This window comes from Rhinatrema bivittatum, chromosome 8 (genome assembly GCF_901001135.1).
Source record: "Rhinatrema bivittatum chromosome 8, aRhiBiv1.1, whole genome shotgun sequence".
Classification (NCBI taxonomy): Eukaryota; Metazoa; Chordata; class Amphibia; order Gymnophiona; family Rhinatrematidae; genus Rhinatrema; species Rhinatrema bivittatum.
The window spans coordinates 126510443-126527375 of record NC_042622.1 but is presented as its reverse complement, the minus strand read 5'-3'; the positions used below and the strand labels follow the sequence as shown (position 1 = coordinate 126527375).

General features: G+C 40.9%; 1 protein-coding gene across 1 annotated transcript in view; it reads left to right on the top strand.

Annotated features, from left to right (window-relative positions):
* Positions 1-16452, top strand: part of PAPPA (pappalysin 1) — a 611319-nt gene extending 594867 nt beyond the window's left edge. Inside the window, exon 22 of the mRNA XM_029613956.1 lies at positions 12542-16452. Coding sequence (XP_029469816.1) covers positions 12542-12649 — 108 coding nt within the window. The 3' untranslated portion in view covers positions 12650-16452. The remainder of the gene's footprint in view (positions 1-12541) is intronic.
* Positions 16453-16933: the final 481 nt, after the last annotated feature.

The window sequence follows — 16933 nt, the reverse complement described above, 5'->3', positions numbered from 1 at the left end:
ATGGACTCAATCCATTCAGCCCCTGTTGACCGTTGTCCATGTCACCAACTCACTCCGTCTGTCTCTCGCCTGGTGGAAAAATCAGATCAATCTCCTCCAGGGCTTGCCCTTCCAGGCTCCAGACCCTCAAATCACTCTCACCACCGACGCTTCCAACCTCGGATTGGGAGCTCACCTGGCCAATCTGCAGACACAAGGATCTTGGTCTCCAGAGGAAGCCAAACACCAAATAAATTTCCTGGAACTTCGAACAATCAGATATGCTTTCAGGGCTTTTCAGCATCACCTCTCAAATCAAGTCATCCTGATTCAGATGGACAACCAGGTGGCCATGTGGTACATCAACAAGCAGGGAGGCACGGGCTCCTTCCTTCTGTGTCAGGAAGCTGCGCAGATTTGGGCGGAAGCTCTCTCCCATTTGATGTACCTCAGGGCCACCTACTTGCCGGAAGTAGACAATGTGTTGGCAGACAAGCTGAGTCGTGTCTTTAAACTGCACGATAATTGCAGCTGAGCATGCTCAGTGCACTCAGTATGCCAGCATCAGTCAAAGCTTTATAAAAACTTTGACAGAAAAGTTTTACGTAGCAGGGCTCCATCCACTGACATCACCCATATGTGAGGACTACCATCCTGCTTGTCCTGTGAGAATATATGTAACTCAGTGGGTTTTTTAAATGTTTTAGGGTCTCTTCACTAAAAGAGTAATAATATTTTTAAGCCTCAGTGGAATGTACAGCATGGTGCAAGAGGTTACTGTGGTGGGGCCGCTAAGCAATAGCGATCATAATGCAATAAAAAATGACATAATCACCTGAGGGAGGGCATTAGGTAAAACTACTATAGTAGCAAGTAATTTTAAAAAGGAAGACTATGATAGAATGAGGATTTTAGTTAGAAAAAACTAAAAGGAACAGTTGCAAGGGTTAAAAGTTTTCAAGAGACATGGAAATTGTTTAAAAATACCATTTTGGAAGCCCAGATAAAATGTATTCCTTTCTTTAAAAAAGGTCAAAGGAAGACCAAATGGCTGCCAGCATGATTTAATGGTAAGGTAAAGGAGGCTGTTAAAGCTAAAAGGGCATCATTCAATAAATGGAAAGCAGACACAAATGATGGATGTTGAAGTTTTGTGGTTAAATAAACTAAGGTTGAACATTACAAGCCAGTAGTTTGAGCCAGCGGTGGACAATTTTTTATATCTTGTACCAGCATTTCATATATTTGGGATCAGCTCTGGGAATATGATAATCTAAAGATGTTGTGTATAGAAGAATTCACCAGTTGTTGGAGACATCACTGTACAACAGATGTTTGTCTTTTGTTGGTATTATTGTGCTTATTGTTTAATGCATATTTTGAAAAAGTTAAAAAATTGCTCTAGTTGGTGGATGAACACGAGCATTCATATGTTAATTTGCTTGATTAGCAACAATTTTAAGCACCATTAATTACTATGACACCACATTTATCAGATATATTTTTCTTGAAAAGTATTGTATCCCCATTTTTTTATATGATTGGATGGTTTATTAATGAGGGATTTTTGTTTTTATGTGAACATACGTACACCTGAAACATTCTTTAATAACAAATATCTGTAAAAATAGAGGGTTTAATAGATCAGATTATCAAACTAAAGAGTAAACAAATCACTGGAACAGGATGGAATCCACCACAGAGTTCTAAAACAATTAAAACATGAAGTGGATAACCCATTACAACACTGAGAGGAGAGGATCACCTTGCTGGTGGCTGAAAGGAATCAGTAAGTTTTTGCTTGGGACATTGACATTGACTTTTTTAAAAGTATTGGGGCAAAGTTAACTATTTGGGAATATTATTTAGTGTGTTTGTGTGTTTGTGCCTTTAATAGTCAGTCAGTGAATAAAACAAGTTAGACTGTTTGCATTTTTAAATAGTCAGTCAATAAGGTAGCAGTAGGTAGGCAGTGAATACACAACTTAGACTGTTTGTATTTTTAGTCAGTCAATAAGGTAGCAGTAGGTTGGCAGTGAATAAATAAACAAGTTAGACTGTTTGTATTTAGTCAGTCAATAAGGTAGCAGTAGGTAGTGTGTTTATTTTTTAAAAGTCTGCCTGACTATTAAAGTGTCCTCCAGACTTTTAAAGAGCTAAGTGTTTTATTTAATAAATAACTGAGTGCATTGTATTGAAAAACAAAAAAAACCACAAAAAAACCCCCCACAAAAAAGTAGCCAGAAGCTAGAAATAAGCTAGGAGCAGTATATACCAAAGTAAAAAAGTTGAATAGTTCAGCTCAGTTACTCACCTTGGAAAGGTGTTGAGGTAGTGTGATTAGGTTTGAATAGGGAACAACATTTGTTAATCAAGGGAGCTGTGAGTCACTCAGGCTGACTAACTAAAGTTAGACTGTTTGTAATTCCCAACCCTCCCACCCCTCGCCCACCCACCCCAAGCTCATCCCTTAATTTATAGGCAGGTGCCACTTGCACAAAAAAAAAACCCCATCAACAAAAACTTTATTGAGAATTCGATCAGACCCCAGTAGGCCACTACCAGACATATAGTGAATTCACTAATACATTTAAAGGAACTTAGACACATTCCTACTCCCATAGCAACCTAAAACTTAACTAGGAACTGATCAAAATTGAGATGAAGGCAGCAGTCCAGCAGCAAGAGGGGGGCTTCCCAGTCTTTTGCATCGAGTGTCACATGTATGATTTTTTACCCACCGGTGAAAAGTTGTACATGTGCATGCGATGCAAAGAGCTCCTGGCTCTCAGAGAACGAGTCCGATCTCTGGAGGCTAGAGTGGCAGACCTGGAGGAGCTGAGGGAGACAGAGAGGTATATAGATGAGACCTTCAGGGACATAGTAGTCCAGTCCCAACTTCAGACTGGCAGCCCTGGTGCTGCCTTGGAGGAAGAAGGTCTCATAATGGGAGAGCACCAACCAGATGTAGCAGGAAAGGATCCTGTAGCAAGGACCTGCTCTCTAGGTGATGCATTGTCCTTTCGCACTGAGGATATCTCCCCAAGGCCTACTGCCCAGGAGGGAAGGGTTAGGTCGGCCGTCATAGTTGGTGATTCGATTATTAGGAATGTAGATAGCTGGGTGGCGGGTGGGCGTGAGGATCGCCTGGTAACATGCCTACCTGGTGCGAAGGTGGCGGACCTCACGCGTCACCTAGATAGGATTTTAGACAGTGCTGGGGAGGAGCCGGCTGTCGTGGTACACGTGGGCACCAACGACATAGGAAAATGTGGGAGGGAGGTTCTGGAAGCCAAATTTAGGCTCTTAGGTAGAAAGCTTAATTCCAGAACCTCCAGGGTAGCATTCTCTGAAATGCTCCCTGTTCCACGCGCAGGTCACCAGAGGCAGGCAGAGCTCCGGAGTCTCAATGCGTGGATGAAACGATGGTGCAAGGAAGAGGGATTCAGTTTTGTTAGGAACTGGGGAACCTTTTGGGGAAGGGGGAGTCTCTTCCGAAGGGATGGGCTCCACCTTAACCAGGGTGGAACCAGACTGCTGGCGCTAACCTTTAAAAAGGAGATAGAGCAGCTTTTAAACTAGAACAAAGGGGAAAGCCGACAGTCGCTCAGCAGCGCATGGTTCGGAGAGATGTATCTTTAAAGGATACTAATGATGCATTAGAATTAGGGCATCCCGACAGTGAGGTTCCAATAATTAGAAAAGTAGTCCAAGTGCCTGTAACTAAAAACTCACCTGAGCTAAAAAATTCTAACTTATCCCTATCAATTAAAAAGCAGAATAAAAATACAATCAAAAAACAAACTTTGAAATGTTTGTATGCTAATGCCAGAAGTCTAAGAAGTAAGATGGGAGAATTAGAATGTATAGCAGTAAATGATGACATAGACTTAATTGGCATCTCAGAGACATGGTGGAAAGAGGATAACCAATGGGACAGTGCTATACCGGGGTACAAATTATATCGCAATGACAGAGAGGAGCAGTCGGGAGGAGGTGTGGCGCTTTATGTCCGGGATGGCATAGAGTCCAACAGGATAAACATCCTGCATGAGACTAAATACAAAATTGAATCTTTATGGGTAGAAATCCCTTGTGTATCAGGGAAGACTACAGTGATAGGGGTATACTACCGTCCACCTGGTCAAGATGGTGAGATGGATAGTGAAATGCTAAGAGAAATTAGGGAAGCTAACCAAATTGGTAGTGCAGTAATAATGGGAGACTTCAATTACCCCAATATAGACTGGGTAAATGTATCATCGGGTCACGCTAGAGAGATAATGTTCCTGGATGGAATAAATGATAGCTTTATGGAGCAATTGGTTCAGGAACCGACGAGAGAGGGAGCAATTTTAGATCTAATTCTCAGTGGAGCACAGGACTTGGTGAGAGAGGTAACGGTGGTGGGGCCGCTTGGCAATAGTGATCATAATATGATCAAATTTGATTTAATGACTGGAAAAGGAACAGTGTGCAAATCCAAGGCTCTCGTGCTAAACTTTCAAAAGGGAAACTTTGATAAAATGAGAAAAATTGTTAGAAAAAAACTGAAAGGAGCAGCTACAAAAGTAAAAAATGTCCAAGAGGCGTGGTCATTGTTAAAAAATACCATTCTAGAAGCACAGTCCAGATGTATTCCACACATTAAGAAAGGTGGAAAGAAGGCAAAACGATTACCGGCATGGTTAAAAGGGGAGGTGAAAGAAGCTATTTTAGCCAAAAGATCTTCATTCAAAAATTGGAAGAAGGATCCAACAGAAGAAAATAGGATAAAGCATAAACATTGGCAAGTTAAATGTAAGACATTGATAAGACAGGCTAAGAGAGAATTTGAAAAGAAGTTGGCTGTAGAGGCAAAAACTCACAGTAAAAACTTTTTTAAATATATCCGAAGCAGAAAGCCTGTGAGGGAGTCAGTTGGACCGTTAGATGATCGAGGGGTTAAAGGGGCACTTAGAGAAGATAAGGCCATCGCGGAAAGATTAAGTGATTTCTTTGCTTCGGTGTTTACTGAAGAGGATGTTGGGGAGGTACCCGTAATGGAGAAGGTTTTCATGGGTAATGATTCAGATGGACTGAATCAAATCACGGTGAACCTAGAAGATGTGGTAGGCCTGATTGACAAACTGAAGAGTAGTAAATCACCTGGACCGGATGGTATACACCCCAGAGTTCTGAAGGAACTAAAAAAATGAAATTTCAGACCTATTAGTAAAAATTTGTAACTTATCATTAAAATCATCCATTGTACCTGAAGACTGGAGGATAGCAAATGTAACCCCAATATTTAAAAAGGGCTCCAGGGGCGATCCGGGAAACTACAGACCGGTTAGCCTGACTTCAGTGCCAGGAAAAATAGTGGAAAGTGTTCTAAACATCAAAATCACAGAACATATAGAAAGACATGGTTTAATGGAACAAAGTCAGCATGGCTTTACCCAGGGCAAGTCTTGCCTCACAAATCTGCTTCACTTTTTGAAGGAGTTAATAAACATGTGGATAAAGGTGAACCGGTAGATATAGTATACTTAGATTTTCAGAAGGCGTTTGACAAAGTTCCTCATGAGAGGCTTCTAGGAAAAGTAAAAAGTCATGGGATAGGTGGCGATGTCCTTTCGTGGATTGCAAACTGGCTAAAAGACAGGAAACAGAGAGTAGGATTAAATGGGCAATTTTCTCAGTGGAAGGGAGTGGACAGTGGAGTGCCTCAGGGATCTGTATTGGGACCCTTACTGTTCAATATATTTATAAATGATCTGGAAAGAAATACGACGAGTGAGATAATCAAATTTGCAGATGACACAAAATTGTGCAGAGTAGTTAAATCACAAGCAGATTGTGATAAATTGCAGGAAGACCTTGTGAGACTGGAAAATTGGGCATCCAAATGGCAGATGAAATTTAATGTGGATAAGTGCAAGGTGATGCATATAGGGAAAAATAACCCATGCTATAATTACACGATGTTGGGTTCCATATTAGGTGCTACAACCCAAGAAAGAGATCTAGGTGTCATAGTGGATAACACATTGAAATCGTCGGTTCAGTGTGCTGCGGCAGTCAAAAAAGCAAACAGAATGTTGGGAATTATTAGAAAAGGAATGATGAATAAAACGGAAAATGTCATAATGCCTCTGTATCGCTCCATGGTGAGACCGCACCTTGAATACTGTGTACAATTCTGGTCACCACATCTCAAAAAAGATATAATTGCGATGGAGAAGGTACAGAGAAGGGCTACCAAAATGATAAGGGGAATGGAAAAACTCCCCTATGAGGAAAGACTAAAGAGGTTAGGACTTTTCAGCTTGGAGAAGAGACGACTGAGGGGGGATATGATAGAGGTGTTTAAAATCATGAGAGGTCTAGAACGGGTAGATGTGAATCGGTTATTTACTCTTTCGGATAGTAGAAGGACTAGGGGACACTCCATGAAGTTAGCATGGGGCACATTTAAAACTAATCGGAGAAAGTTCTTTTTTACTCAACGCACAATTAAACTCTGGAATTTGTTGCCAGAGAATGTGGTTCGTGCAGTTAGTATAGCTGTGTTTAAAAAAGGATTGGATAAGTTCTTGGAGGAGAAGTCCATTACCTGCTATTAAGTTCACTTAGAGAATAGCCACTGCCATTAGCAATGGTTACATGGAATAGACTTAGTTTTTGGGTACTTGCCAGGTTCTTATGGCCTGGATTGGCCACTGTTGGAAACAGGATGCTGGGCTTGATGGACCCTTGGTCTGACCCAGTATGGCATTTTCTTATGTTCTTATGTTCTTATGTTCTGTAACATTTAATTTAAAACAGCCACAATTCCTGAAGACTGGAAGATGGCAATATGATGTTGATTTTTATAAAATGCTCTAGGGGTGATCTGGGAAACTATGGACCACTGAGCCTGACATCAGTGCTAGGCCAAATGGTAGAAGTTGTTCCTAAAACCAAAATTATTGACCATATAGATAGACAATAGGGGTGTGCATTCGGATTGACCGCATTAGTAAAACGCAACTCATATTTTTTTTTTACTTAAAAAATTGATTCGACATAAACGATCGGATTTCCCACATATCGAACATAGATATGTTGATATGTGGGAAATCGCGATTGTTGAGCCAAAATAAAAATATAAACCCCCTCACCCTCCTTAATCCCCCCCCCCGACTTACCACAACTCCCTGGTGATGGAGCGAGGAGTGAGGACGCCATTTCTGCAATCCTTGGCGAGAAGCATGTGATGTCGGCGGCACGTCGAGTGACGCCGGCGTCACGTGATTCCCGGCTCGTTCGCGCCGGACGGCTCATTCGGCCCAAAAAGAACTTTTGGCCAGCTTGGGGGGGCCCCCCCAAGCTGGCCAAAAGTTCTTTTTGGGCCGAACGAGCCGTCCGGCGCGAACGAGCCGGGAATCACGTGACGCCGCGTCACTCGACGTGCCACCGACGTCACATGCTTCTCGCCAAGGATTGCAGAAATGACGTCCTCACTCCTCGCTCGATCACCAGGGAGTTGTGGTAAGTCTGGGGGGGGGGGATTAAGGAGGGTGAGGGGGTTTAATTTTTTTTTTTGCACATATGTACATATACCCAACTCATTGGATTTTTTTTATGTCCATATTGGCCGCAAGTGGGACCCCCTTTCGGACATAAAAAATATGAACATAAAATTTTGCTCTGCACATCCCTAATAGACAAGGCTTAATAGGGAAGGGTTATCATGATTTTAGCAAGGGCAAGTCTTGTCTTACCAATCTTTTAGAATTTTTTGAAGGTGTAAATAAACATGTAGATAAAGTGGAACATATTGATACTGGAGGTAATTTTCAAAGATGTTATAACCATAAATGTAACATACTATTGTAGCAATTTTCAAAAGTCCATGTATATGCTTAAAGTGCATTTACACGTGTAATATCACATGGGCTGGGGTCAGGAAATACCCTCTCAGGAGCAGGACAAGAACAAGATTTGTCTTCTGCCTAGCCAGCCATGCCCCCACAGGTTGAGCCCTTGGATTCTGGGGGCCCGTAAGATTTGGGTATGCTGACTGAACATCATAGTTGACAGCTGGGCTGGTCTTCTATCAACTAGCTAACCCCCTACCCCATAAGTTGAGCTCTTGGGTTTTGGGGGTGAGTAGAACTTAGCTGGACAGGCTGGATAAGCTCATCAAGGCAGAGCAAACATAGACTGGAGGTTGTGGGCAAAGACAGACTGGAACAGGCAATGAGTTGAGGACTGGATACTGAAACAGGCAAGGAGCTGTGAACTGGATGCTGGAACAGGCAAGGAGCTGTGGACTGGCTACTGGAACAGGCAAGAAGCTGTAGACAGGACACTGGAACAGACAGGGAGCTGTGAACTGGATACTGCAACAAATAAGGAACTGTGGACAGGACACTGGGGACTGGACTGGACAGGGCATGACAAGACCAGACAAGGACAGGACTATTTATTTATTTATTTTACAGTTTTTCTATTCCATTGTTTGGAGACACCATCACAACGGTTTACAAATCGCACAGTAAAAGTATAAAATAAGATTAAACTTTTATTAACATTTTGAATTATAAGTTAAATAAAATAAATAAAAATGTCAAAGGATAAAACTTAAAACATAATTACATAAATAAAGCTGTTAAACAAGGCAGACTAGGGCAGGACGTAAACAAGGCAGACGGGTAGGAACAGACAAGGACAACATAGAACAAAGAACACCGAAGCTTGAAGGCAGCAAGGCTGGAGGCCTGAGGACCACTAAGCAAGGTCACAGAACATAGTCTAGGGTAATAGCAGGCCTGGAAGCCACAAGGCAAGGTAAGGCATAGATAGGCCACAATAAGTTAACAGAAGGCCTGGAGGCCACAAGGCATAGGGCAAGGTAAGAAAGGCCAGGTCAGAGATCCAAATGTGACGCCATGAAATGGCGTCTAGGTTAAATAGGGCTGGAGCTTGGGTATGGTGCAGGCAGCAAGGTTGAGTTGGCAAGGCTGGAGATGAAGCTCACTGAGGACCTCTGGTGGACAGGAGGCTGCAAAACAGGCTGAGTCAGGTAGCCAGTGAATAGATGGCTGAGTAGCTCAGAACAGAGCTCACTGGAGGCCTCTGCTGGTAGGGAAGTGTCACAGCAGGCTGGATCAGGGCTTGGTGAGGTTGCACCCAGTTTTAAGCATGTAAATCCTTTTGAAAATTACCCCATAATGGTTTGGGATTTTCAGAAGGCATTTGAAATAGTCCCCCATGAGATTTCCTCAGAAAAATTACAAATTCATGGGGTTGGAGACAGTATTCTGTTGTAGATTAATAATTGGTTAAAAGGTTGGAAATTGAGGGTAAGACTAAATAGTCAGTTTTCTAAATGGAGAAAGGTCATTAGTGGAGTATCACAGGAATTGGTACTGGGTCCTGGGTTGTTTAACATATTCATAAATGATCTGGAAAAGGGAATGATGAGTGAAGGGATCAAATTTGCAGATGACAAAAAATATTCAAATTTGTTAACATGGACTTTCAGATACTACCAACTGCTAAACTTTCTTATTACACTTCATATGTTTGGCACTGTGCCATCAGTAGTCATTTAAGTACAAAAATCTTCATAAGTAATGCCTGAAAATGAAGAGATGGGCAGGAGTTAATGGGCAGGCACTATGCATACTAGTAAGCTACAATAAAGCTGGCCGTTCTATACTTTCCATTATCAGGCTCCTCTCTACCTCTGCTACCATCCCTAAAGGGCTATTCACTCACATAGATATGAAGCTTTTACTCATCTCCTAGAAGCTTTTACCACAAACATATTTACTCCTGTCTGAGCAGTCTTCCTTTTACTACTGTGTGCCTGTAGGCCTCCTCTATGAACGTCTGTCTGCTTTGGCTCTACCAGGTCTGCCACCCTAGCCTCCAGAAATTGTACTCATTCTCTGGAGACAGGAGCTCTTTGCTCTGGATGAACGCATACATCCTTTCACCAACAGGTAGATTAATCATTTCTGTGCAAAAGTCTGGATATCCCCCATATTACAATAGGACTAATGTTTGCATATTATAGCTTTTGATCTGCTAGGCAAGTTAGGTTTCTTAGATTAGTTTTGTTTTAATTTGACAACTCTGTTTGCCAGTCACCTATAATGGACCAACTATTTTTTGATACTTTGGACATTGTCATCAGTATTACACTTGTGTGAGGCCACTGATTGACTGCCAGTCTGAAAATTTTCCCAATCTCCTAATTATGTAGTAATCTAATCTATATATTAGGATTTGAGTTAGGAGTGGGTGGGAGTTGGGGTAGGAAGGAAGGAAAAGTTCAATCAGCTTCCATAAACAACCAGAATTATATTTCAAACATAACACAGGTCCCACAAGCAACTAGATTTAAAGAAATTCAGATGGTGAGCAGCAACAAAGCAGATATTCTACTATTCTTCAGTTTAATCGAGCTTCTCTCAAAAAGAAGGCAAAAATGTTCTGTAGTTCACAATTCAACTCCTGAACTCACCAGCTCAGCTCCCACCGGTAGCGGGGAGTGAAGGATTGAGAATGCAGATTGTGTAGATGGGGAAAGAGTTTGTTTGTGGAGGGAGAACAGGTTAGATCTGGACACATCCTGGCACTGCATGCTAATGCATTGGCAGTTTGTTTTTCTGACTATAATTAACATTGCAATATGTGAGGCAGTACAGGACCACTGCCTGCATCATATCTCTTGATTCTAACTGGCATCAACTGGGTGTAATTGGCTAACCATCCTTAAATTTAGAATATCTTTTATCAATATTACCTTATCTTCCATATAAAATGTGGAGTCACTGATGACCCAAGGTTCTGGACCGTCTGCACTGGGGATAGATTCACATCCCCTAACTTTGAGCAGACATTGGAGATGGGCATAACAGATTTCCCAACCTATAACAGCTCTGTTTTGTCTGGATTTAACTTCAGTCTGTTTGCCCTTATCTAGTGTCATCTCACTTGAACTATTATAATTTACTGAGGAGGGGAGGCTTCAACTACTACAAAGTATATCAACTAGAATAATTTTGGAGAACACACAATTTGAGTACATTATCCCGCTACTTCAGGACTTCTTTTGGTTACCATTCAGAATAGTAATATTTTTAAGTTCCTTTGCCTTACTTATAGGGCTTTTTACAGAGGAATGCCTAGCTATTAAACCAATATGTTAATACTTTATAAACATGTTAGAACTGTTGGATAATCCCACTTGGAATTAATGAAATTACATTCATCATGTGAAATTAGATTGGAAAATACTAGACTCTCTACTTTTCAATACCAGGCTTCACTTTTATGGAATTCTTTTTTATTGGATTTAAGATTTGAAAAAAACTACCTCAGATTTTAGGAAATTGACTAAAGCCTGGTTGTTTACTCAGGTTTTTAATGATTTGCCTTGAATTTTTTATTGATGCTATTTAATTTATTTCTTCAAGGCTAGCTTATTTTATAATTCTGTTACGCATTGTAGAGGTTTTAAGTTGCTTTATTGCTTTTCTAAGATTGTTATTTTATGATTATGTTTTTGTACACTGTTTTGATTATGAATAAAATCAGTATATTAATAAATGTACATTTATATCCAGTCATTGACAACAAAGAAGCATTCCTTCAGGATGCGATAAGTCTTTTGTAGGGATCCCCCCATAGACAAAAGGATTTGAATGTTGTCCATGTAGCTATAGTGAATAAGCCCTAGGTCTCTAATAAAAGTTAAGGGAATTCCATGCTCAAAATGCAGGGTGGGTTGTTGTTCACTCCCCTAGGTAAAATGAGTTTTAGACCCAGGCATATTTTGGGATAGTATATGTTGAACATGGACCTATTACAGCTGCTGGATGAAGACAGTTTGTGCTAGCAGTGGCCAGGGCCAGTCAGGCAGGGGGCCAGAAGGGTCTTTTGACCCGAGTCTCAAACTCAAAGGGGCCTCAAATCTGGATACTTGCTAATTTTTTATGACCAATTTGTATTGTTATTATGACTAAGATACCTCAAAAGCTGGAGGTGGCCCAGGCCTCCCTTTACCTCTGAGAGGGCCTAGTAGTAGCGGAATAACCAGTAATGCTGCAAAGTTGCTTCTCTCTCACAATGGCAAGAACTTTCTAATATTACTGGGATTCTGCTTTCTGATTGTACACATGATGTGGCATAAAGATTTAGGAAAGACTGACCCATTAACCAAGCAGTTTATCTCCATGGTATGCCATGTTTAAGTACCATCCTAAATAAAAACAAATAACTAAATCTGTAATTTGTTTTCATTATTCTGCTGATACTTTATTATGACACTGTTCACTTCTGCAACAAGAGTCTCTAGGAATTAGTGACAAAAGTGACAATGCACTAAGTTTTCCTTGGGTGTTTTGATTCTTTTCTCTGTTTCCATCTGACTGGTGGTTGATTCAGTTTGTCAATGCCCAGAGGAATATTGTGTACACTAACAACATCATTAGTAGAAAAGCAACTGACAATATTGCTTTAATTATCAAAGATTGGAGACTAAAATAGTGCCCTGTTTCATGGTTTCTGCTTCTTTTCACAGGTTACCCCTTTCCCCATGAACTGTGACCTCCAGGGAGAATGTGCTTGTCTTGACCCAAATGCACAGGAGAATAGCCGCAAAGATGCACGCCGTCTCAGTCTTGGATAACACCATGCCAAGCACAAGAGAATATCACAGAGCCAAAGGCAGGCTGTGAGAGACATTACATTCCTTCTGGTATTATTTTCACATTTAGCTGCTCAACTGGATGCCATATCTGCACCAGTGACTCCAGAATTCAACCAGTCTGCCTTTTACTTATCCAAGGAGAACTCAGAAAGGGGTTATGTATTCAGTATATCTAAATAACAAAATAATTGAGTCAGAATGACATCAGGTTATGAACAAAGTCCAAACTGCATGTGTCATGCCGTTGTGTGCCCACCTAATCTGAACAGTTTGTAACAAGAAGGCAAGAAACAAGCCATACATATGTATATATATTACATACTAGAGATAGAGATCAGAACAAAACAATTTTCTCTCACCAGTGTTCACAGCTAAAAAATATGGAAGATTCAGCCTGTAGAGAAGGTGAGACTATGCCTGGACTGAGTGCCAAGGTGGCTCACAACCAAGGCATTGGGGAAGATGATTCATGTACAGGCAACAAAGGAATTGATGCCCAGTAGACCTCTGATATCTGAAAACTGCTGCATATACAGATCAGTGAAGCATTGGCTGTTATCTGTTGGGGAAATATGGATTCTTGGATTTTCAAGCCCTGAAGAATTACAAAGTGCATCTTTTAGCCTGTACTGTCAGCCTTCTTACTGTACACTACACAGCTTAGTTACAGTCCATGGGCACAGTTCTGTGATTATAACTGGTTGAGAAAAGTGGAACGTGCTGAGAACTGGCATAAGTGTTGGTACAGTTCTTATGGGCAGAATATGAGATAATATGTATCTGAAGAAACAGAAAAGGTGAGCTGAACCTCAAAACCCAGTTGTTTGAGCATGTCTACTGCTGCTACTCCTGCTGCTATGTCCCATACCACCAACTTCCTTACTATGTAAGAACAGGGTGAAAACAACCCCAAACAAGCAAACAATCTGCCTTAAAACTTATCTACAGTCTGCCTTCCATACCTTTGGACTTCTTCTTCAGCACTGGTGAACTGAGTGATAAAACCAGCCAAAGGAGCCTATCTTTCTTGACAGATCATTCATGGTTTGGGATGTATTAATATTGGCTTTATTTTGAAATATAGGACAGGGTGCTTGGGGAAACAGCACATAGATCCCTCTATGTAGTACCAAAGGTGCCACCTGAAATACTATAAGTCCAGTGACAGTATTAGCATTTTGAACAGGGTTTGTCAGTATTATATTTCTGGGGTAACTATCGCTGTCCTCATCTAGTGACTTAAGGTGATAAGATAAATTGTAAAGACTTGATTTCCCTTATGGAGGCCACTTAAGACTACCTCTCTCCTGACACTATATCCTTTGGGGCCGATATTCAGCCACGCAGTGGCTAGTTAAGTTAGCCAGATATACCTATCTGGCTAACTTAACAGGAATATTCAGTGCCGCTGACTATACCTGGCTATTTTAAAGCTAGATGAATAAGTATATTTGACTAATTTTAAGACAGCCCTATGGCACGACCAGAGTAAGCCACATAAGGTAAGTGGCTAACTCCAATTAAGCGGCTAATTCTGCTCCTCCCGGAAATGCCTCCTGCCTGTCCCCAATTTATGCGGCTACATTCTAGCCTCCTGATTCATTATACAGCTAGAATGTAGCCGCATACGGTGATGAATATTGCCGTTTTGTCATTTAGATGGATAACTTTTCACTTATCCATCTAAATAGCTTTTGAATATCGACCTCTTTATGTTTTTCCTGATTGTTCAGTGTAACTAATTCTTGTTTCTTACCTCTCCCCTCATTTACTCAATATAATTCACTCTTCCTTTTTCCTTTCCCTGTCTGATTTTTATTATTCCTTCTTTCCATCACATGTAGTACTATAATAGATGACTCTTCCCCAGGGATGTCAAACTCTGGTCCTTGAGCACTTGTAAACAAGTCTGTTTTTCAGGATGCCTACAGTGAATATTTATGAAGTTTATCTGCATAGGGTAGCTCTAGTTTTTGGTTAATTTACATTTGTTTGTTGTCCTAAAAACCTGTTTATGACCATCAAGAATCAGATTTTGACATTGCCGATCTACCTTCAAGCCATTAAAATAAAAACTGAATATCTGGAAACATAATTCCCATTCTATGACTTGTGCTCCTAGTTCCCTACTCTTATGTAAATTATTTAACCCCAAAAGCACTCTGACTGCTTCTCAAACAATTTCCTGCCTTCTTACATTGATTAGATCAAGGGATGGTTTTTCCATTTATTGATGAGGCAGGAGTTCTGATTGCAATCTTCTTCCTCTATAATTTTTCTAACATATTAGTGTGAAACTATTCTAACTGTAAAACAAAATAACGAGTTTCATACAGGGAGTTTTTCATGTGATGGCTCTCTGACTTGTTGGGACCTGCCATCTTCTAATAGAACTCTTGTGGTATTATTATGTCTTCTTTTCTTATCATAGTAACTGGAGTGGCCTGTTCATTTTTCAGTTTTTTAGTACCTTTTCAGGACACTAGGCTCCTCTGACTGGACATGGGATTTTTCAGTGGGACTTCACAAGAAAAGTTGACAGTGACTACTGAAATGATGATATGATTTTGAATCACTGTGTATGATAGGGCACTGTTTCCCAACCTTTTCATGCCCAAGTCATACCTATATTAACAGAAATGTTGTATAACATACCAACCTCCATGGAGCAGGCAGTATAGACATATAGAGGACTCGTGACCAAAATAAGAGCTAGGAAAGCACTGAAAACTCTACCAGTCTCTCATTCAAGTTTTAAAACAAAGGGAGAGAACAGATGAAGACAAATATGAACCCACCACGATGGACCAACTCCCTCTATATACAAGTTCGGGAGAAGGGAGAAGTCAGTGTGGTGTGGGCAGCTGACTCAGTTAGTTACCATGGCTGCTGCATTAGCTCCAGAGTTACTTCATTGCTGCTGTCCTCAACACTCAGACATATCAGGTGCTCGGCACACACTCTCCCTGTCCCTTTCAGCCTGGGGGTAAGACAGAGAATGGAAGGACAAAGACAGGGAAGATGAGGAGGTGCTGTGTACAAAGGGTGTACTGCACAAAGCAGGTTCCTCCTATCCATGCCCTCATGCTACCCATTAATTACCACAATCCGGATCTCATTTCTTAGTTAGGAAGAATAGAAATCCATGATTACACATGTTCTCAGAAAGAGGTTCTTACAAGTTTAAGAGCCACCACTGGTGTCTTTTGATGCTGTAATATTAGAGCCTAGGTGTTGGCCTGGATCTGATCATCTGATAGTGGTGACTTTTCTATAGAACACCCGAGGCACACTAATGGGGAAATACTGTGGTAGGGGAATCCATCTCAAGAAGAAGTTGTACAACAAAAGCAGTGTGATCTGATGACTGTTTCTGGCCCAAAATATGTGGTACACTCCCCAAAGTTGTGACACCTTTCCCTTGTACACTGATATGGCACTAAATGCATGTTCAGCCATACAAATAATGACATTTTAAACATCTTCAGTATTCTAATGAAAATAGAATTTTCCTACATATTTTTAGTGTCTCCTCAAAGCACAGAATAGACATATTTGCTTTGGGGTTAGTTTGCAGGTCCCTGTAAAGTGTGCATTTAACAGTTGATTAGACAATTTTCCTATTGAAGTAAGCTATGACTCAAGCTGTAATTCTGGCATAGCAAAACTTAGGGATAATAAAGGATAGTCCTGGTATAAAGTCAGATCCCCTGAAAAATCATGGATATAGTTTAATGTCAAAACTATCTTTCGCAATATTTTTAGTCAGGATATTTATGAGAATCACTTAAGTACAGACAAAAACTAAAAGGGTCATTCTTTATTGTGCAATGAGCCGTTATCGCATGCGATAACGCCCTACTGCATGTGATACCAGCCACATAGTCATGGTAAAATGCTAATTAGGTGAAAGGGAGGAGTGTGGGTGGGGTTTGGGTGGTGTTAGGACCTGGCAGCGCTGCAGGCGATAATGTTTACATATTATCACCGGCAGCACCGCGGGAAATAACACCACCTTTTATTGTGGCGCTATGGGGGTGATACTGTGCGGTGCGGCAGGCTGCACACTATCACCCCCCACCCCTTTTCTGGCAGTGGCTCATCATTATGCTGTATTTATAGCAGAATAATTAATCTAGGCCTATGGGAGGTCAATATTCAAAGCCACAAGTTATCCATCTAAATGGCAAGTTTTGGAATATTGAATCACTTTTCTTGCTAGATTTTAGCCAGATAAGTAATTATCCAGGTAAAATCCATCCA